At 39.8% G+C, this 21,817-nt stretch overlaps 1 protein-coding gene across 5 annotated transcripts in view; it reads left to right on the forward strand.

Moving 5' to 3' along the window:
• The window catches only part of LOC122564841 (nuclear receptor subfamily 6 group A member 1), a 426,486-nt gene that overhangs the window by 74,877 nt on the left and 329,792 nt on the right, over positions 1–21,817 (forward strand). For 2 of the 5 annotated variants that reach the window (XM_087998432.1, XM_087998430.1), the window contains one exon: positions 16,852–16,919. The exons of the other annotated variants lie outside the window; for them this stretch is intronic. Coding sequence is in view for 1 of the 2 variants with exons in the window: in XM_087998430.1 (XP_087854556.1) it covers positions 16,852–16,919 (68 nt within the window). In the remaining variant the exon portion in view is untranslated. The remainder of the gene's footprint in view (positions 1–16,851; positions 16,920–21,817) is intronic. 5 annotated transcript variants of the gene reach the window in all.

Raw genomic sequence — 21,817 nt, forward strand, 5'->3', positions numbered from 1 at the left:
TTTAATGAATCTATTTGTAGTTAATTTAATAAATTGTCAGTTTTGGTTATTTGTAGAATCAAGTGAATGTGACTCCTGACCATGCTTATCACAAGGGCAACTAGGAACAGGAAATAAATGCTGGCCCAGCTAGTGATGCCCATGTCTAATGAGTGATTAAAAACAAGACACCATTCTAATATTGCAAATTATTAATTGCTAATGATGATTCATTTTAAGATCATTCATTTTAATGACTAGTTGTGTCTGTATAAAGTTGTGTCATCAAAGGCTTAAAATAAAATGTAACCTGTAATGTACAGATAAGAAAATATAAGGGTATCTCAAAATTGATTTGTACTGTTGTTTTTTGTGTTGCAATTACCGGCTATTGGAAAGATTTGAGGTCAGTAGTACGCTAAGATTTTGGCCTTGCTTAGTAGGCTATGTGTCATATATAAGTTCAAGGAACAGAATCAGAATTGTTGTGATGTATGTATTTTTGTGGCTATGGTGATTTCTTTTTAAAATTTTATTTTTGAGGCCTACCTTTTATAATTAATGGATTTTTGTATACATGGACCCTGATGTGAGTACTGTACGAGTAGTATTTTGGTGTATGATACAAGGTGTGTTTTGGGTACTACTCAAAAGTTGCTGAATTTCTTTTCAATTTATAAAATAAGTTGTTTTGGGTTTTAATGGAATTGTGGAGTATTTTGGGATCAATAGGATTATATTTCTAAATCTTTATCTGTTTATATCACAAATTTAATGTGATTTATATGCTTATCCTTGTTTCTTTTGTTGTAAACTTCTATTTTATTGTTAAAATAAAACCCGCACTATTAAATGCTGTGTTTCAGTGAGAGATCACTGTTAAAACCAAACCAAACCAAACCAAAGGAAAATCTGTCAAGCCAAGTTTCAGTCTGGGATCTCACTTGTCAGGTGTTAATATCAGCTTGGATAATGAAAATACACAGAAGGATCACACACAACCCATCGGTCTCTTGGAAAGAGCTGTCCAAATAATCCCACTTCCTTGCTCTTTGCACAGAGCAATTTTCTCTCCTCTTTTCATTTGTATATCAGCTTTTCTTTTGAAAGTTACAATTGAATTTGATTCACTTTCAGGATCTATACTCAAGATCATATCACGTTTTTTTAATGAGATAGCTTTTCTCCTCTGATTCTTAGGACACTTATTTTAAATCCAGTCTTCTAGTTGCTGACCTTGCTGTTGCCAGTTTCTCCTTATGTATGCTGATTCAGTGTTATGGATGATTTTACTTTGAAATTCCTCCATGAATAAACTTCAGTTGAGGAGCAGTATTCAAATATTATTTGCATTGATAGCTTTTTGAAAAAAAAAATCATTTTGGGAGCTTTGCTGGCTGGATTAGCATTTATGGCCCATCCCTTGAGAAGGTGGTAATAGTTGCTTTCTTGAACTGCTGTAGTTCATTTGGTGTAGGTACACCCACAGTGCTGTAAAAGAGGGTGTTCTAGGATTTTCAGCAGCAATAAAGGAATAGTCATATATTCAAAGTCAGGATGATGAGTGGCTTGAAAAGGAACTTGCATGTGATGACTTACTGTGCCTCTGCTGCCATAGAGTCATGCAGCATGGAAACTGACCGTTCGGTCCAATTTGTCTGTGTCAACCAGACATCCTAATCTGACCTAGTCCCATTTGTCTGCATTTGGCCCATATCTGTCTAAATCCTTTCTGTTCATATACTCATCCAGATGCCTTTTAAATGTTGCAATTGTACCAGCCTCCATCACTTCCTCTGGCAGCTCATTCTGTATACCTCTTGGGTCTTTTTCAAATCTTTCCACTCCTACCTATAACCTATACCATCTTAGGAAAAAGACCTTGGCTATTTACCCTATCCATGCTCTTCATTTTATAAACCTCAAAGGTCATTCCTCAGCCTTTTGAAGCTCCAGAGAGAAAAGCTCCACCCAATTCAGCCTCTCCCTTTCACTCCCAACCCTTCAGTCCCAGCAACACCCTAGTAAATCTTCCCTTGTGTTTTGAGTTGGTTGTGCATTTGGAACTTGCCAACTAAAGAGCCTTGGAAAATTTTTGCAATCTGTCTTGAAGTTGATGTGTACTGCTGCTATTGTGTGTCAGTAGTGTAGAGTTGAAAATTTCTAAATGTAATACCAATCAAGTGGCTGTTTTTATCCTGGATGGTGACATATGTCTTAAGTGTTGTTGGAACTTCACTCATCCAGTCAAGTGGGGAGTAACACCCTCCTGACTTGTTCCTTGAAGATGTGGATAGGCTTTGGAAAGTCAGGAGCTGACTTCCTTGCTGCAGGATTCCTAGCTCTGACCTGTGGCTGCAGCAACAGTACTTATAACTAGTCCAATTTGGTTTCTGGTCAATGGGCAGCCCTAGGATGTTGGTAATGGAGGGTTCAGTAATGGTAATGTCATTAAATTTCAAGGGTGATGGTTAGGTTCTCACTTTCTGGAGAAGGTCATTGAAAGTTACTTGTCAGTCAAAACCTGGACATTGTTGAAGTCTTGCTGCATTTGGACATGACATGGACATGTTCAGTACCTGAGGAGGTATGAATGGCACTTGATAATTGTAGCATCCCTATTTCTGTCCTTATGATAGAGGGAAGGTCATTGAGGAGAACCATTTGAGCTCAGGACACTTGCCTGAGGAACTCCTGCACTGATGTCCTGCAGCAGTGATGACTGACCTTTTAACAACTACACCATCTTCCTTTATGTTTGGTATAATTCCAGACAACAGATAGTTCCAACACCCCCTTCAATTCCCATTGACTCAAGTTTGTTAGAAGTCGTTGAGTCTGGAGTTCTGTCAAATGAGCTCTTAATGTTTAGGGCATTCACTTTCACCTCTCCTCTGGAGTTCAGCTGTTTTGACCCAATTTGAATCAAGACAGCAATGAGGTAGAACCAAAATGGAGCATTAACGAAAAGTTTATTGCTAAGCAGGTGCTGTTTGACTGGACTATTGACGAAAGAGTATCGACAAAGGGCACCTCAATAAGCCTGCTGTTGTTGGCTTTGAAATTCACTTATGTGACAAACCAGATGGTGTAAATGATTACTATATGCCCTGCTTCCCTGACCAAATGAATCAGTCACTTAACTACAATGTATTTAAACTTATTCAGAACTGTGAATACTACATTTGACTTGAAACCTATGTGTAAAGTCCTTTTTTGGGGGGGGTCAGCAAAGTGCCAGATGTGTTTACAACAAATTACCATGTTTGAATCTTCAAGCAAAAGTTTTATGAAACTTTCTGGTGAATTTTGTATTTGCATGATTTATGGAGTCTATAAGTATGTTGCAGAATGTAAACATCTCTGGTAGTTTTTAAAAGGCTTGGATGCACATATTCTTTCGGAGTATAGGCTGGAGAATTGTGAACACAAATGTCTTCATGCTGCAAGCTTGGTTATTCCAACTTGGATGTTTTTGTGAAATCAAGTACTAGGTCACCCTAGTTTCAGCAGTTACAGTACATCGAGTCCACACCAAATTTCTGAAGAGCAGCACACTCAGACAAACCCTATCTTTGTAATCCTGCATTTTCAATGGCTAATCAAATTAACATAGGCATCTTTAGACTATGGATGGAAACTGGAGTACCCAGAGGAAACCCACACAAACACGGAGAATGTGCAAACTCCACACAGACAGTCACCCAAGGGTGGAATCGAACCCGGGTCCCTGTTGCTGTGAGGCAGTACTGTTCATCACTGAGTCACCTTGCCGCCCTGTTTATTTGTCACAGGACCTTTGTCAGCAAAATGTTAATTAATTGCCAATAAATGTGCTTAAAAAGAAAAACTCTGGTTTGTAGAATTTCTTTATGTCCTAATGTCAATTTAAACTGTGATGGTCAATGTGGAATCTGTTAACGATTGTCCTGTGTGGAATGTTTTCCTTTTGCATTCCTTCAATTATATTTGCTTTAACTTGTACTACTGCTGCACTCTGTTTATCATGAAGCAATATATATTGCTGTCAAGGTAATGGTGAGTTTAATGGAAGTTAGGCAATTATATTTTAGTTGGGCAATTGCAGGTAGATGTGTGATTAAACACGATTTCATGCATTGAACAGCGTAAGTTCCTTTACCTACCTGAGTAGTACAAAGTAAACCTTCCATTGTAAGTTAAAAGTCAAGTCATTTCATTCATCACCTCTACTTTCTCTCCTTTGTTCTTTTGTCCATCATTATTGAGTTACTTCATGTGTTCCAGTCCTATGTTACCTCATCATTCTTTGTTTGACATTATTTGGAGATGCCAGTGTTGGACTGGGGTGTACAAAGTTAAAAATCACACAACACCAGGTTATAGTCCAACAGGTTTAATTGGAAGCACACTAGCTTTCGGAGTGATGCTCCTTCATCAGATGGTAGTGCACTGATGAAGGAACATCGCTCCGAAAGCTAGTGTGCTTCCAATTAAACCTGTTGGACTATAACCTGGTGTTGTGTGATTTTTAACTTTGTTTGACATTGATCACCAGGGCCTGGAGATACGATGTAAACAATGCATACATATGAGAGGCAGCAACAAAGAAAGAGAGCTCAATACTAGAGAGGAATAATTGTGTGAACAATCAATGATTAAGGAAAGAGGGAATGGTTTGTTGGCAAAGGACAATCAGCCATTGTTAAAGTGATTAGGAACCAAGACAAACAGACGCCAGGGTACAGAGTGAAAGAGGCAAAAATTAGATATATTTGTTTCGTCAAGCTCAATGCCATAGAAAATCTATGAACTTTCTAAAATTAAAGTTACAATATAGTGCAAGAGATTAATTTTTTAAAAAAGTTCTAAGTGTTATGCTGTCTAACTAAGATAGTACTAACCTAATATTTCCATTAATAACAATAATTCAATGAAAATAAATAACTAGCATTAAAATAATGACATTGGGAAATTATAACTTTTTTTAAAAAATCAGTGGCACAAACAGACAGTTTTGCAAAAACTTTTAAGTGTTCATGTTTAGGTTCATTTAATCAATGTGAACTTCAATTTGTGTTCATTGTTCTTAACAATTTTGGTATTTTATGAAAATGTGAAGAAAAATTCTGTGTGAATGAATCAGTTGGGAGTAAGCATTGCATTCTGAGGCATTCTCATGCTCTCATCTCATGGGAAACATGCTATAATTATTTTAGCCCTCATTCTGACCAGGTCATGTTTGAAATAATTTAATTTTGTAGACATATATACAAGAACCAGCTGATTTGTGTTGGAAACGTTAGCAATGAAGGTATAGCTTGGGCCATCTTGTGGCACGGTGGTAGTGTCTCTACCTCAGTACCAAGAGACTCAGATTCAATTTCCATCTGCTGCAATTCCCATTTGTAATAACATCTCTGAACAGGTTGATTAGAAGATTTAGAAAACTAAATTTTAAAACAATGAAGGTATAGCTTGAAGGGTTCTTGTGATAGTGTCCCTGCCTCTGGACCAGGAGCCATGGGTTCAAGAAGATATGTATCAGGATAAGCTTTGCTTAGATGTTGAGTATGGCTAACAAAGTTACACAATCAGAGCAATGGCCATCTGAGATGCAAAATGATGAATACTTAAGGGAATGGTTCTAGGTGGCAAAGTATCAAACTTAATTAGGTCATGAAGCTGGATTTAATTTGACCCCTCTAGCAACAGATAAGAAGTGACATCTGGTAGTTACCTCTGCATTACTCAGCTCAAAACTCAAATTTCTTGGGGGTAGTTTTAACTGAGAACATATCGTATTTTTGATGCCCTAGTGGTATAACTTCCATTTGAACAACCATGCAAAAATTGGAGTGCAATTTATTCCACAAAATGGCTGCTCGGGAATAAAGTACTGGATGTATATGAAGATTAATTTTTAAGAGAATTGTACTGTAAGATTATTTTGAAGAGATTGGTTTTGACAGTTTTGAGTTTTCACTGATGTAACGTATATAAACGAAATGGCTTGTGGTGAAATTAGCTGTTTAAAAAGTCATGGAGTCATAGAGATGTACAGCACAGAAGCAGATCTATACTGATCAGATATTCTAACCAAATCTAGTCCCATTTGCCACCACTTGACCCATATCCCTCTAAACTCTTCCTATTCATGTACCCATCCAGATGCCTCCTTAAATCCTGCAATTGGACCAGCCTCCACTACTTCCTCTGGCAGCTCATTCCAAACACATACCACCCTCTGCATGAAAAGGGTGCCCCTTAGGTCTCTTTTTTTATATCTTTCCCCTCTCACCCTAAACCAATGCCTTCTATTTTTGGACTCCCCCACTCAAGAAAAAGACCTTGTCTGTTTACCCTATCCATGCCCCTCATGATTTTATAAGATCACCCCTCAGCCTCAGATGCTCCAGAGAAAACAGCCCCAGCTTGTTCAGCCTTTCCCTACAGCTCAAATCCTCCAACCCTGGCAACATCCATGTAAAACTTTTCTGAACCATTTCAAATTTCAAAACGACCTTCCAATAGGAGGGAGACCAGAATTGCACACAATATTCCAAAAGTGGCCTAACCATTGGCTTGTACAGCTGCAGCATGACCTAGCAACTCCTGTAGGCAATACTCAGACCAATAAAGAAAAGTATACCAAATGCTGCCTTCACTGTCCTATCTAACTGTGACCCCACTTTCAAGGAACTATGAACCTGCACTCCAAGGTCTCTTTGTTCAGCAACACTCCCCAGGACCTTTCAATCAATTGTATAAGTCCTGCTCTGATTTGCCTTTTCAAAATGCAGTGCCTATCATTTATCTACAGTAAACTCCATCTGCCACTCCTCAGCCCATTGGCTCATCTGATCAAGGTCCCATTGTACTCTGAGGTAACTGCTTCACTTTTCTAGGGTACACATGATCAGGTCCTGGGGATTTATCCACTAAGACCTCCAATCCCACCTCCTCTGTAATATGGACATTTTTTAAGATGTCACCATCTATTTCCCCACATTTGTACATATTCCAGGACCTTCTCCACAGTAAACACTGATGCAGAATGCATGTTTAGTATCTTCCCCCATCTCCTGCAGTTCTACACAAAAGCTGCCTTGCTGAGCTTTGAGGGGCCCTTCTCTTTCCCTGGTTACCCCTTTATCCTTAATGTATTTACAGAATCTCATTGGGTTCTCCTTAACCTTACTTGCCAAAGCTATCTCATGTCCCCTTTTTACTCTCCTGATTTCTCTGTTAAGTATACTCCTACTGCCTTTATACTCTTCTAAGGAATCATTCAAACTCTGCTGACATATATGCTTCATTCTTTTTCTTAACCAAAACCTAATTTCTCTACTCATTCAGCATCCCTAACAACTATTAGACTTGCCTTTTGTCCTAATAGGAATATATTGTCTCTGGACTTTTGTTACCCTATTTTTGAAGCTGTCCCTTTACCTGCGAACATTTGCCCCAATCATCTTTGAAAGTTCTTGCCTAATACCATCAGAATTGGCCGTCCTCCAATTTAGAACTTTAACTTTGATATCCAGTCTATCATTTTCCATCGCTATTTTAAAACTAATAGAATTATGATTACTGGCCCCAAATTCCTCCCCACTGACATCTGTCATTTGCCCTGCCTTATTTCCCAACAGTAAGTCAAGTTTTGTACCTTCTCTGGTACACTAAATCAAAAAATTGTCTTGTACACACTTAACAAATTCCTCTCCATCTAAACCCTTAACACTATGGCAGTCCCAGTCTATGTTTGGAAAGTTAAAATCCCCTACCATAACTACTTTATTATTCTTTCAGATAACTGAAATTTCCTTACACATTTGTTTCTCAATTTCGTGCTGACTATTGAGGGGTCTATAATACAATCCCAGTAAGGTGATCATTGCTTTCTTATTTTTCGGTTCCACCCAAGTAACTTTCCTGGATGTATTCCCAGGAATATCCACCCTCAGCACAGCTGTACTGCTATCCCTGATCAAAAACGCCACTCCCCCTCCTCTCTTGTCCCCCTTTCTATCCTTCCTATAGCATTTGGAACATCCCAGTCCTGTCTATCCCTGAGCCATGTCTCTGTTGTTGCTATGATATCCTAGTCTCGTGTTCCTAACAATGCCCTGAGTTTAACTGCCTTACCCTGTTGGGTCTCTTGCATTGAAATAAATGCAGTTTAATGTATCCGTCTTACCCTGTTCTCTGTTTTGTTCCTGTCTGCCCTGACTATTTGACTCTCCTCTTTTCCCAACTGTCCACGTTCAGATTGATCTTTATCCTCACTATCTCCCTGGATCCTACCTTGCCATATTTTTACTAGTTTAAGTCCTTCCAAACAGCTGCAGCAAATCTTCCCACCAGTATATTGGTTGCCTTTCCATTTCAGTGCAATCCGTCCTTCTTGTACGCTCTTGAACTTCACCATTGGCTTGATAGATAAATGCACTGATCAATACGTACTGTGTCTTAAAACCAGGAGGTATCAGATTGACAAAAGTTTGAATATCAAGTTGACATAATGGATGGCTCTGTGCCTGGGCTAAGTAGAAAACAAAAGTCTCCAGCGTGTAGTCAGAGCTGAAAATCTACTAGAAGTCCTTCTATTTATTTTCTGCCATTTAATTTAGAAGTTTGCATTTTTAGAGGATTGTGTTTCTAAGTCCAACCTCCTGGATGAGTGTATATCATTCCCACAATCAGTGAGAGAATCTGGGCATTGTAGCAGTAATGATTTATGTTTTCTAACTCTGAAAACTGAAAGATTTTGTTGGGTGCCACACTTTGTCCAAAGCTGGCAAAGCTACCAAGGTGTGCGAAGTGCCTCTGTCCTTAATTTAGATTTTTCCCCCATGGTATCGTGTGACTTGGTGTCCATGTATGGGATGGGGCCTTTACTCATTGCTGTCAATGGCCCAGATATCCCCACATCCCCTACTGATAATCCTGGGTGTGGGAATGCCACTTGAATGGAGTCAGCTGGTTTCACAAAACCACCCTCTTCTCAGTTGTTGAGGGGTTAATGCTGTAGGTGACAACATGGAGGAGGGGAATGGCTCAGTGGTGAACACTGGTTATGACAGTGATGACCTGGGTTTATGGCAGATGGTGGAATTTGAAGTCAATTTTTAAAAAAATCTGGTATTAAGAATCTACTGATAACAATGATAGTTTCAAGGTATGTCAGAAAAACCCACCTAGCTCACTAAATGTCAGGGTTAGGAAATATGCCATCTTCCCTGGTCTGGCCTTCTTCTGACTCCAGAGCCGCAGTAATGTGGATGTTTCTCAACTGCCCTCTGAAATGGCCTAGCAAGTCATTCAGTTGTATCCATCACTACAAAGTTTCAAAGAAATGAAATGGGTGGACCTCCTGGCATCAACCTATGCACTGGAAAAGACAATGGCAGAAACAACCCGTTGACCCTGCAAGAGGCTATTGGCAAAAATGGGAGAGCTGTCTCACTCATGGAATCATACCAATCAATGTTCCAGACATCACCATCTGTTCAATGTGGGCAAGTTCATACCTTCTGATCTCGTGCTCAATCTGTTAATTTTTTGTCCACTCACTTAACCTATCTGTATCCCTTTGCAAACTTCTGACCTCATCACAACTTATTTTCTTAACTATTTGCCATCGGTAAATTAGCAACCATATGTTCAGCCCCTTTATCCATATCATTAATATAAATTGTAAATAGTTGAAGCACAGCACTGATCCCTTTGTCACTCCCAACTGTCACATCTTGCTACTCTGAAAATGACCCATTTATGCCTACTGATCCTCTATTCACATTCTTATCTCATCTTCTGCACTATAACATCTTGACCCTTTTATTTTGCATAGTAACCATTGTCAGATGCATTTGCAAATCCAGGAAGTCTTAAATTCAGAGCATCTACAAGTTGCCCTTTATCCATATTATTTTTTACTTCCTCAAAAAAAACTCCAATAAATTATTTCAATATGATTTCTCTTCCAAAAAGCTGACTCTGTCTGGATGACATTCAACAGGAGTTGGGGAGTTGTCAGCTTTTAGTTCCCACACTGACTGAGGTTACCAAAAAGGACTTTCCTTTTCAATCTTGCCCCTTGCCCGAGACATGGTGATCCTCGAGTTAAACCACCACTAGTTGACTCTGAGCAGCCCTTTGGTCCAGCAGAACTATGGTAATTTTAACTTTAGTTCAGATTAGATTCCCTACAGTGTGGAAATAGGCCCTTCGGCCCAACCAGTCCACACTGATCCTCCGAAGAGTAACCCACCCGGACCCATTTCACTTTACCCTATGGGCAATTTAGCATGGCCAATTCACCTGACCTGCACATTTTTGGACTGTGGGAGGAAACCGGAGCACACGGAGAAAATCCACACAGACACAGGGAGAATGTGCAAACTCCACACAGACAGTCACCCGAGGTCGGAATCGAACCTGGTACCCTGGTGCTGTGAGGAGGCAGTGCTAACCACTGAGCCATCGTTCCAATAGTAATTTTCGCTGTACACTTTCCTGAGTTCCTTTGTTCTTTTTCGCCTTGTGATTATTATAATTTTTGGGATGTTATTTGTACCATTTACAATGCCGATAAATATAAAATATCCATTTAATTCTTTTGCCACTTTATTATTTCTCTCTCTCTCACTCTCTCACACACACACACACGCCATGATTTGGAGGAACTGGACTGGGGTGGACAAAGTTTTAAAAATCCCACACACTAGGTTATAGTCCAACAGGTTTATTTGGAAGCACTAGCTTTCGAAGGGCTGCTACTTCACGTGGTTGTGACGGACAGCTAGTGCTTCCAAATAAACCTGTTGGACTATATCTGGTGTTGTGTAATTTTTAACTTTGTCCAGAGGACTAGCAATTGCTTAATTTACTCCTACCCTTTTTCAACACCTGTAGAAACTTAGTATATGCTTTTGATTTTTAGTCACAGAGATGTACAGCACGGAAACAGACCCTTCAGTCCAACTCGTCCTTGCTGACCTGATATCCCAACCCAGTCTAGTCCCATATGCCAGCACTCAGCCCATATCCCTCCAAGCCCTTCCTATTCATATACCCATCCAGATGCTTTTTAAATGTTGTAATTGTACTAGTATCCACCACTTCCTCTGGCAGCTCATTCTACACATGCACCACCCTCTGTGTGAAAACATTGGCCCTTAGGTCTCTTTTATGTCTTTCCCCTCTCACCCTCTAGTTCTGGACTCCCCCACTAGATGTAATCACTTGAAGAATGGGACAGTGGATATGAAAGGATTGTATCCAGATGTAATCCAACAAGGGACAATTTTTCTCCCACTTCCTCCAACTCCATTGTAGTCCATGCTAGGCAAATGGAATCTTCAAGCCATGACCATACTTGGATCACTAGGTAGTTTGGAGCGAGAGGATTAAGTGACACTTCAGTTAACCTTCTTTTGTGTTTTAAGAAACTGTTTTTCTGTAGAGCATAGAAACTGAAGAGATGGTTAAGGTGCAAGATGTGTAAGTGGATTTCTTTCTCCATCCATGTCTTCAAGTTTGAACTCTTTTGTGATCCTGTCTATCCACATGCTGCAGTCAGACACTCATAAGGAACTCAACCCTACTCCAGAAGAATAGATAAATCAACTTCTTAATCTTCCAGTTGCCTTAGTGTTGAATAGAGGAATTCCTGTAGCCAGCTTCGACTCACCCAAGTCATCAACCAACAAGAACCGTTTCACTTTAATCTTCACTATGTTAAAATTATCCCATAATCTCCACTTTAATCTATTTCTGTATGTGTGAACCTGAGAGTATGTGTATGAAAGTTGGACCATTTTTAATATCTTAAATTGGATTGAGTATAATAAATACTACCCTTTTTTTTGAAAATCTCAAATGTCCGTTTATGTCCCTTATTAACTTCATTCAAATAGTTTGCACGTGCTAAATTATCAAACATATCCTTTCATTACAAGACCAGTTCAGTTAAATGAGCAGTGGGAAAAGGCAAGAGCCATTCATCCTCCCTTCTCTCCTGGTTGTAATATCATTGACACTCCAAGGTCAGTTCAATTTTAGAGAGTAATTGTCTGTTGAAAATGTGGGTCCTGAAGAGTCAGTGTAACACCAAGTTTTCGCATTGTGTCCATGTTCATCATTTGGTTTCTTGCTAACAACCTCAAATTATCCTCTTTCTTGGCACTGTATGTTATATGCACTGAGTTTGATGTGATCAGATCCCACCGTCTGTTCAGAACTCCCCATCTGTCTTCAGTCTGAAATCCCTTCGAGGTATCTGCATTTCCACCAATGCTAGTTTCATCTTTCACTTCATCTAATTTCTCCAGACTTATTCATTTTTTTGTCATTCTGTGTCCTTTATATCTTGGTCAATCTTCTGATTTGCCTTGGAATTATACGCTTTTAATTTCAATTTGTTATTTTCTTTAATTACCTTATTTAGTCACGGATGCTGTGTCTTTCCTTTTGGAGTCTTTCTTTCTTGCTGAAATGTATATTTTCAGTGTGTTCTGGAATATCTCCTTAAATGTCTGCCACTGCAACTCTGCTAACCTATCCCATAACCTTATTTCCCAGTTCACTTCCACCAGCTTTTTCAAAATGCCCTCCAAATTGTCCTTTTTATATATTTTGAAGCACTAGTGTTATAACCATTTTTTCCCCCTTCTAAGTGAATGCACTATGTTCTCCACCAGATACTTTATTTCTGAGGTCATAAAATCATAGAGATGTACAGCATGGAAACAGACCCTTCAGTCCAACCCGTCCATGCCGACCAGATATCACAACCCAATCTAGTTCCACCTGCCAGCACCCGGCCTATATCCCTCCAAACCCATCCTATTCATATACCCATCCAATGCCTCTTAAATGTTGCAATTGTACCAGCCTCCACCACATCCTCTGGCAGATCATTCCATATACGTACCACCCTCTGCTTGAAAAAGTTGCCCCTTAGGTCTCTTTTATATCTTTCCCCTCTCACCCTAAACCTATGCCCTCTAGTTCTGGACTCCCTGACCCCAGGGAAAAGACTTTGTCTATTTATCCTATCCATGCCATTCATAATTTTATAAACCTCTATAAGGTCACCACTCAGCCTCTGATACTCCAGGGAAAACAACCCCAGCCTGCTCAGCCTCTCCCTGTAGCTCAGATCCTCCAACCCTGGCAACATCCTTGTAAATCTTTTCTGAACCCTTTCAAGTTTCACAACATCTTTCCGATAGGGAGGAGACCAGAATTGCACGCAATATTCCAACAGTGGCCTAACTAATGTCCTGTACAGCCGCAACATGACCTCCCAACTCCTGTACTCAATATTCTGACCAATAAAGGAAGGCATACCAAACGCCGCCTTCACTATCCTACCCACCTGCGACTCCACTTTCAAGGAGCTATGAACCTGTACTCCAAGGTCTCTTTGTTCAGCAACACTCCCTAGGACCTTACCATTAAGTGTATAAGTCCTGCTAAGATTTGCTTTCCCAAATGCAGCACCTCTCATTTATCTGAATTAAACTCCATCTGTCACTTCTCAGCCCATTGGCCCATCTGGTCCAGATCCTGTTGTAATCTGAGGTAACCCTCTTCGCTGTCCACTACACCTCCAATTTTGGTGTCATCTGCAAACTTACTAACTATATACCTCTTATGCTCGCATCCAAATCATTTATGTAAATGACAAAGTAGAGGGCCCAGCACCGATCCTTGTGGCACTCCACTGGTCACAGGCCTCCAGTCTGAAAAACAACCCTCCACCACCACCTTCTGTCTTCTACCTTTGAGTCAGTTCTGTATCCAAATGGCTAGTTCTCCTTGTATTCCATGAGATCTAACCTTGCTAATCAGTCTCCCATGGGGAACCTTGTCGAACGCCTTACTAAAGTCCATATAGATCACATCTACTGCTCTGTCCTCGTCAATCTTCTTTGTTACTTCTTCAGAAGACTCAATCAAGTTTGTGAGACATGATTTCCCACGCACAAAGCCTTGTTGACTATCCCTAATCAGTCCTTGCCTTTCCAAATACATGTACATCCTGTCCCTCAGGATTCCCTCCAACAACTTGCCCACCACCAAGGTCAGGCTCACCAGTCTATAGTTCCCTGGCTTATCTTTACCGCCCTTCTTAAACAGTGGCACCACGTTAGCCAACTTCCAGTCTTCCGTCACCTCACCTGTGACTATCGATGAAACAAATATCTCAGCAAGAGGCCCAGCAATCACTTATCTAGCTTCCCACAGAGTTCTCGGGTACACCTGATCAGGTCCTGGGGATTTATCCACCTTTAACCGTTTCAAGGCATCCAGCACTTTCTCCTCTGTAATCTGGACATTATGCAAGATGTCACCATCTATTTCCCTACAGTCTATATCTTCCATATCCTTTTCCACAGTAGATACTGATGCAAAATATTCATTTAGTATCTCCCCCACTTTCTGTGGCTCCACACAAAGGCCACCTTGCTGATCTCTGAGGGGCTCTATTCTCTCCCTAGTTACCCTTTTGTCCTTAATATATTTGTAAAAACTCTTTTTGGATTCTCCTTAATTCTATTTGCCAAAGCTATCCCATGTCCCCGTTTTGCCCTCCTGATTTCCCTCTTAAGTATACTCCTACTTTCTTTATACTCTTCTAAGGATTTACCCGATCTATCCTGTCCATACCTGACAATTCCTGAAGAAGGGCTTATGCCCGAAACGTCGATTCTCCTGTTCCCTGGATGCTGCCTGACCTGCTGCGCTTTTCCAGCAACACATTTTCATACCTGACATATGCTTCCTTCTTTTTCTTAACCAAACCCTCAATTTCTTTAGTCATCTAGCATTCCCTATACCTACCAGCCTTCCCTTTCACCCTGACAGGAATATACTTTCTCTGGATTCTTGTTATCTCATTTCTGAAAGCTTCCCATTTTCCAGCCGTCCCTTGACCTGCGAACATCTGCCTCCAATCTACTTTCAAAAGTTCTTGCCTAATACCGTCAAAATTGGCCTTTCTCCAATTTAGAACTTCAACTTTTAGATCTGGTCTATCCTTTTCCATCACTATTTTAAAACGAATAGAAATATGGTCGCTGGCCCTAAAGTTCTCCCCCACTGACCCCTCAGTCACCTGCCCTGCCTTATTTCCCAAGAGTAGGTCAAGTTTTGCACCTTCTCTTGTAGGTACATCCACATGCTGAATCAGAAAATTGTCTTGTGCACACTTAAGAAATTCCTCTCCATCTAAACCTTTAACACTATGGCAGTCCCAGTCAATGTTTGGAAAGTTAAAATCCCCTACCATAATTAAGTAATCCAGTAATATTGCATGTTGCCACATCTTGTATGCTGCTGTTTCCAGACCATGCGGGTTTCGGACTGTTCTGATAAAATGCTATGAATTCATTGTCCATGCTATCTTTGCCAATCTGATTTATCCAATCTACATCGATTAAAATCACCCATGGTTTCTCACAGGCCTCCAGTATTTCTTTCATATACTCTTTCTTTCCTTTGTAGTTATTGTTAGGTGGCCGAATATACCACTCCCACAGTATCATTACTACTGCTCATCTCTATCCAAGCTGATTCTGCATCTTGGCCTGCAGAATTAGGGTAATCTCTCTTCATTATAGAAGTGTCATCCTTGATTAACAAAGCTACCCATACTTTTTCCTGCCTTCCTTTCCTTCTTATCCTTGAATATTTGATCCCAGTCTTTATCATCTTGCAATCTCTAATGATGATGCATATTTATTTCTGTTTGCATAATCTCTTATGACTGCTACACACATACAGAGCCCTTAGTTCTATCCTTTTGTTATTTTTGTAAACTTTAGTCTTATCTGGTAGAGTACTCTTAGCTTTTCACTCTATCCCTTCCTACCATTCTCTGATTATGATTTCTTGTATTGCTACCTAACTCTCTCGCCTTCTCCATTCAATTTATCGCATCTTCGTATACTTCACCCTTTCCTGCCACTCATCTTAGTTTAAAGTTATCTCTACTACATAGTCATACAATTTGTCAACACTGGTCCCAGTATGGTACAGATGGAAATTGTCTCAATGGTACAGCATCCACTTACCACTTACTTGTAAAAATATCCCATGAATCAAAAACCATTTCTGCCATACCAATTTTTTGAGCCACACAATGATTCCTTGTTGTCCTGTTTACCCAATACCAGTTTGAGGTACAGCTGAAGGAGGTGCTGAAGCTGTTGGAGGAAGAAGGGAGTGAATTATGATGAGAGGCAACAAAGGAGAGAAAGTATGCTGCAGGATTGGGTCATGACAGAGGGTAACCCCCCCACCCCCACCGACTCCAGCTAATTTAAGCATTCAACACCGAAAAGATTTAACCCGTGCTGTAACAGTTAAAATTCGAGAGGCAAAGAACTATCCCAAAAGTCAGTAAAGTTCAAAAAATTTTAAGAACTTTATTCTTTAAGTCTAACATAAAATATTAACTAACAACTATTTACATCTCCTTTCTCTACCCTATTTTTTACTTTACCTTCTACAGTACTGGTCCAATAAAACCTCTGATTTAAGATTTACCAAAAAAATCAAATTTCAAAACCAGCCAGCTGTCGAATCTTCCCGTTGTATCTTCCTCTGTCATCTTTTCTTAGGAATTTCTGTTTCACAGGTCATTGATAGTTAAAAGTACCTTTTAAGAGAGCTATTCTCCAGGCAGTCTGCACATGTTGGTGGCTTGACAGTTCTTCCCCAACTGTGCAATTTTTCATGGTCTTATCCCCAAAGCATTGGATTGTTTATTGATTTTAATATTGTCAAAATACTAAATTCAAAATTGATTGGAGGTTAGTATCTTGGGGCATAATTTAAACTGATTGGCCAAATTTGAATTTCTTTCTTTCTGTCTCATAGCAACCCAGGTGCTGCTAGCTGCTGGACCATATCCTGTGTTCTTGCACAGTCCTTCAACTTTCTTAAAGGTACAGTACCCCTGACACCTTCATAACAATTGTCCACAACTAGATCCCGTAGGCAGCTTAGAATGGCAGTTGTCAGTAACAGTAGTTGAGCCTGAGGGACTGGTTGCAATGCAGTAAAAATTTCAGTGACCTTACAGGAGTCAAGGTCAGTGACTTTGTCTTCAATCACCCATATCTCACAAACAGTTCTTCTAGTCTCAGTAACTGCCCACAGCACTTTGTAACATTACTCACCTACCAATAACTTATGAAACACTATTCATGCAGCCTTTATGTACAGGCCACTTTTTGTCATTAATGTAAATGATTTGGATATGAATATAAGAGGTATGGTTAGTAATATTGCAGTTGACACAAAAATTGGTGTAGTGGACAGTGAAGAAGGCTATCTCGATTACAATGGGACATTGATCAGATGGGCTGAGGAGTAGGCAAATGGAGTTTCATTTAGATAAATGTTATATGTTGCATTTAGATAAGGCAACCCAGGGCAAGACTTGTACAGTTAATGGTAGGGCCTGAGGGAGTGTTACCACACAAAGAGATCTAAGGAGCAGGCACATAGTTCCTTGAAAGTGTAGTCACAGATGGAAAGGGAGGTGAATAAAGGCTTGCTTTCATTGGTCAGTGCATTGAGTATAGGAGTTGGGATGCCAGGGCATTGGTTAGGCCAGTTTTAGAATACTGCATTCAATTCTGATCTCCCTGCTATAGGAGAGATTTTGTTAAACTTGAAAGTGTGCTGAAAATATTTTACAAGCATGTTGCTAGGTTTAGAGGTTTTGTGCTATAAGTAGAGGCTGAATTCCTGGGGTGTTGGAGGCTGAGGGATGACGTTGCAGAGGTTTATAAAATCATGAGGGGCAAAGATAGGGTGAATAGCCAAGGTCGAAAACTAGAGGACATAGGCTTAATGTGAGAGGGGAAAGATTTAAAAGGGACCTAAGTGGCAACTCTTCCATGCAGAGGGTAGTGCGCACATGGAACGAATTGCCAGAGGAAGTGGCAGAGCTGAGTACAATAACAACATTTAAAAGGCATCTGGATGGGTACATGAACATGAACAGTTTAGAAGGCTATGAGCCAAATGCTAGCAAATGGGACTAGGTTAGTTGAGGATACCTGGTCAGCATGGATGAGTTGGATGGAAGGGTCTGTTTCCATGCTGTGTTACTCTGACTTTATGACTCTGTAGTCAACCTCACCTTTGAATATAGAAATCCCAGCTTCCCCAGCTACATAACCACATCACCCAAACATATGTAATACAATGACTAACTTCCCTCAGTCTTCCGAGAAAGGATGGCAGTAAACCTGGAGATACAGAGCCTAAACAGTGGTTGGTAGTTAGAAAAATGATCAGTACAGCACAGGAACAAGCGCATCCGTCCACCAAGACTGTGCCAATACATAACGCCTTTCTAAACTAAAAACTTTTTTGCCTCCGTGCTGTTCAAAACCCTCTGTTCCCTGCTTATTCATATAATTGGAGAAAGTGAGGACTGAGGATGCTGGAGATCAAAATCGAGACTGTGCCACTGGAAAAGCACAGCAGGTCAGGCAGCATCTGAGGACCCAGAGAATCAATGTTTTTGGCATAAGCCCTTCATCGGGAATCCTTATGCCCGAAACGTCGATTCTCCTGCTCCTCTGATGCTGCCTGACTTGCTGTGCTTTTCCAGCGGCACATTCTCGATTTTGATCTCCAGCATCTGCAGTCCTCACTTATTCATGTATTTGTTAAGATACCTTAACTGTTGCTATTGTATCTGCCTCCACCACTTCTGGCAACATGTTCCAGGCAATTATCCCCCTCTGTGTTTTAAAAAAAAACCTTGCCTCTCACATCTTTAAACTTTATCCCCTTTTACGGTAAAGCTATTTCCCAGAAATCCTGTGTTCATTGTCAATGCAAATTGAAGAGTCCAGCACCACATTTATACAGGATGTTGCAGAACTTGGAGTTCATATTTTTGAGTGTGAAAGTGATAGGCATCTCTATCAGCACATTGTGAATCCGGTGATCTTGCAGGGTGTGACAACCATTGTCTCAGCCAATCTTGCGACATAAGTAGTGTTCCCTCGAGGTCTTAAGTGCTGCAATGGAAGCTGTGACTGATCTTGTGCCAGCTCAGTTTGCGACCATGCAAGCTGAGACTGTTGTCGTTGTGGCTTCAAGTGCTAGTGTTCAAAGGAGTTTGCAATGTTACAGCTGCCCAGCAGTATGTCTTCTAATACCAAGATTGTTGAAGCACAGACCGTAGGAAATGGCACTCGCTCTGTGGGTGACAAACATGTTGTCCACTGTCAGGGACGAGGGGCTGCTGAATGATTCAGTGTTACGTTAAGTTGGGTTGGGAAGTATGTGGTTCGTTGTAGGGGTGGGGTAGGGTTGAGGAGCTGATTACTGTGTGTGTGTGTGTATCAATAGTAGGGGAAAGCAGAGCTTGAGCATTCTGTCACCAGAGAATATGGAGAACTTGACTGAAACCTGTAAGAGTACATAAAATAAAACCATTTTTACAAAGAATTCGAAAAAACACTTTCATGCTTCGAATATTATGTCTTACTTTTGCTATGTTTGAAGTCAAACTAATTTGGAGCTTTTTATACTAAGCAAAAAAAAACTGAAAGAACTGCAGATGCTGGAAATCAGGTTCTGAAGAAGGGTCATTGGATCCGAAACGTTATCTCTGATTTATCTCCACAGGATGCTGCCACACCTGCTGAGTTTTTCCAGCAATTTCTGTTTCTTTTTTTTTTGAGTATTTTATATTTGTTCCAGGGATATGGGCATTGCTGACAAGGTCAGCTTTTAGTACCCATCCTTGTTTGCCCTTGGAAAAAAAGGTGAAGAGCTAAAATGGGGTAAAATCAGAAAATAGTTTGTGAAGCACTGCGTTGCCCTTTACTTTGCATATTTGTAATTCAGCAAAGTCATGTTCTTTTGTTAGTATAGACTTCATCCTGTATTACATACAGTAATTGCATTGAATGCTTAAATGCTGAGGCCACTTTGATGATTTTACACAAATTGAAATGGTCCACTATCATGATGGTAATAAAATTTAAACAAAGAGAAAATTAATGTTTCTGTCTGCTTGAATTCTGTTAATTGTGCCCATTTGAAGTGACCGAAATGCATTTGTATTGTTTTGTAAGGTATGAAAAGTGCCTTGTCACAAATGATTTCAGATCTTTTTATCTTCAACCCCTAATTTTCAGACCTTTTATGTCCTTGGCCATTTAGAGTCAGAGTCACGCAGCTCAGAAACAGACCCTTTGGTCCAACTTATCCGTGCTGACCAGACATCCCAATCTGATCCATTTACCAGTATTTGGCCCATATCCCTCTAAACCCTTCTTGATCATACTCCTGTCCAGATGTCTTTTAAATGTTGTAATTGTGCCTGCCTTCACCACTTTCTCTGGCAGCAGCTCGTTCCATACACACACTAGTTCTCTGCGCAAAAAAATTACCACTCAGGTCCTTTTTAAATCTTTTCCCCTCTCACTTTAAAGCATTTATCCCTGAAAATTGTAATTTCTTTTAAATAGTTTCAGTGAGGGTTGCAGTCATGTCAGCAGTGGGTGAATTATTTTCAAACACATGTTTAGCTGGATGTGTTTGCACTCAGCTTAAGCTGGAACACTGTACACAGGGATGTAATTTTGCACTCATAGAAAACAGGAATTAAGGAGTCACATGTTGTAGTTTTGAAATTAAATACAGCTCCGGCATAGGTAATAAGGTAACTGCTACAGATAGAAGGAGGTGAAAAGGGATGGAAGATATCTTTTGGATTGTGGAACTCGTGCTGGAATGTTTTTGATTTTCATTTGCTCATGGGCAACAACAATTAACTCTGTACAATGCCCTTGATGTTTTAAAACAAAACTTCTCCTTACAAATAGGCATGTGGATAATGGATGCTGAACCATAAGAGTGGAGGATAGAACAAGTGACCAAAGTTTTCTTGGAGATGGGTTTTGTAGAAGTGGAATGAAGGAAGGGAGGGGAATGTTCAAGAGGCATTGGTTAGAGGAGTATAGAATTGGAGAAAGGAAGACCTTCTAAATGTTGTTAATGCCTATTGTTTCAACAGAACAAAGGACAAAACATGGGAACCTAATAGATCTTTGAAAATTAAGAAGGACTTTAAAAGATTTGGAAGGCGGATGTTGTTAATGTTGGCTGGTGAAACAGGTAAACTAGACTATCAATAGAGGAGTAAAGGGGAAATATCTTCTATATTTCTTCCACAGGAGGCTATTTGAACAAAATGCTAAACCACAAGCAGTTATTAACACAATCACTGTAGGATTATTTAAAATAGAATTAAATAACAATTTGGAAAGAATATGAAATGATAGTGGATATGAATAAGGCAATTTAGTAAATGCTCAAGTTTTTAATTAAATGGAAAGAACTGACGCAGGAGTTGTCTTTTGTGCTGTACTTTCAATTAAGTTAGTCTGACGTAAATGTTTCATAGCATGGTTTCTTGGAATAAGATTAAACAGTGTGGCTACATTGCTCTCAATTTTAATTAACTTATGCAGAGTCGTCTTAAAACTTATTTTGAAACATATTTTAAAAACAATCAATTGTTTTTTTTTTGAAACTGGTAGAAGTTACAATAGATTCCATTTATGGATGAATTTGAGCCTATCGTGAAGGAAACCAAGAACATCTTTAATTCTACAGTGAATTTATAGATTGAGGTGTGATTGAAGAGACAGCTATTTTTTATTAAAAGGTGACTCATGAAATATATTGCTATGACTCACTTAGGAAAATATAATAAATTTCAAGTCCCACCACTCTCACGGTCACTACATATTTAATGATTTAATTGAAGCATATGAAGTTCCCGATATACCTATCTGATGGTATA

The sequence above is a fragment of the Chiloscyllium plagiosum genome, unplaced genomic scaffold, assembly GCF_037043375.1.
Source record: "Chiloscyllium plagiosum isolate Xiang-an unplaced genomic scaffold, Cpla_swu_hap1 HiC_scaffold_21, whole genome shotgun sequence".
Lineage (NCBI taxonomy): Eukaryota > Metazoa > Chordata > Chondrichthyes > Orectolobiformes > Hemiscylliidae > Chiloscyllium > Chiloscyllium plagiosum.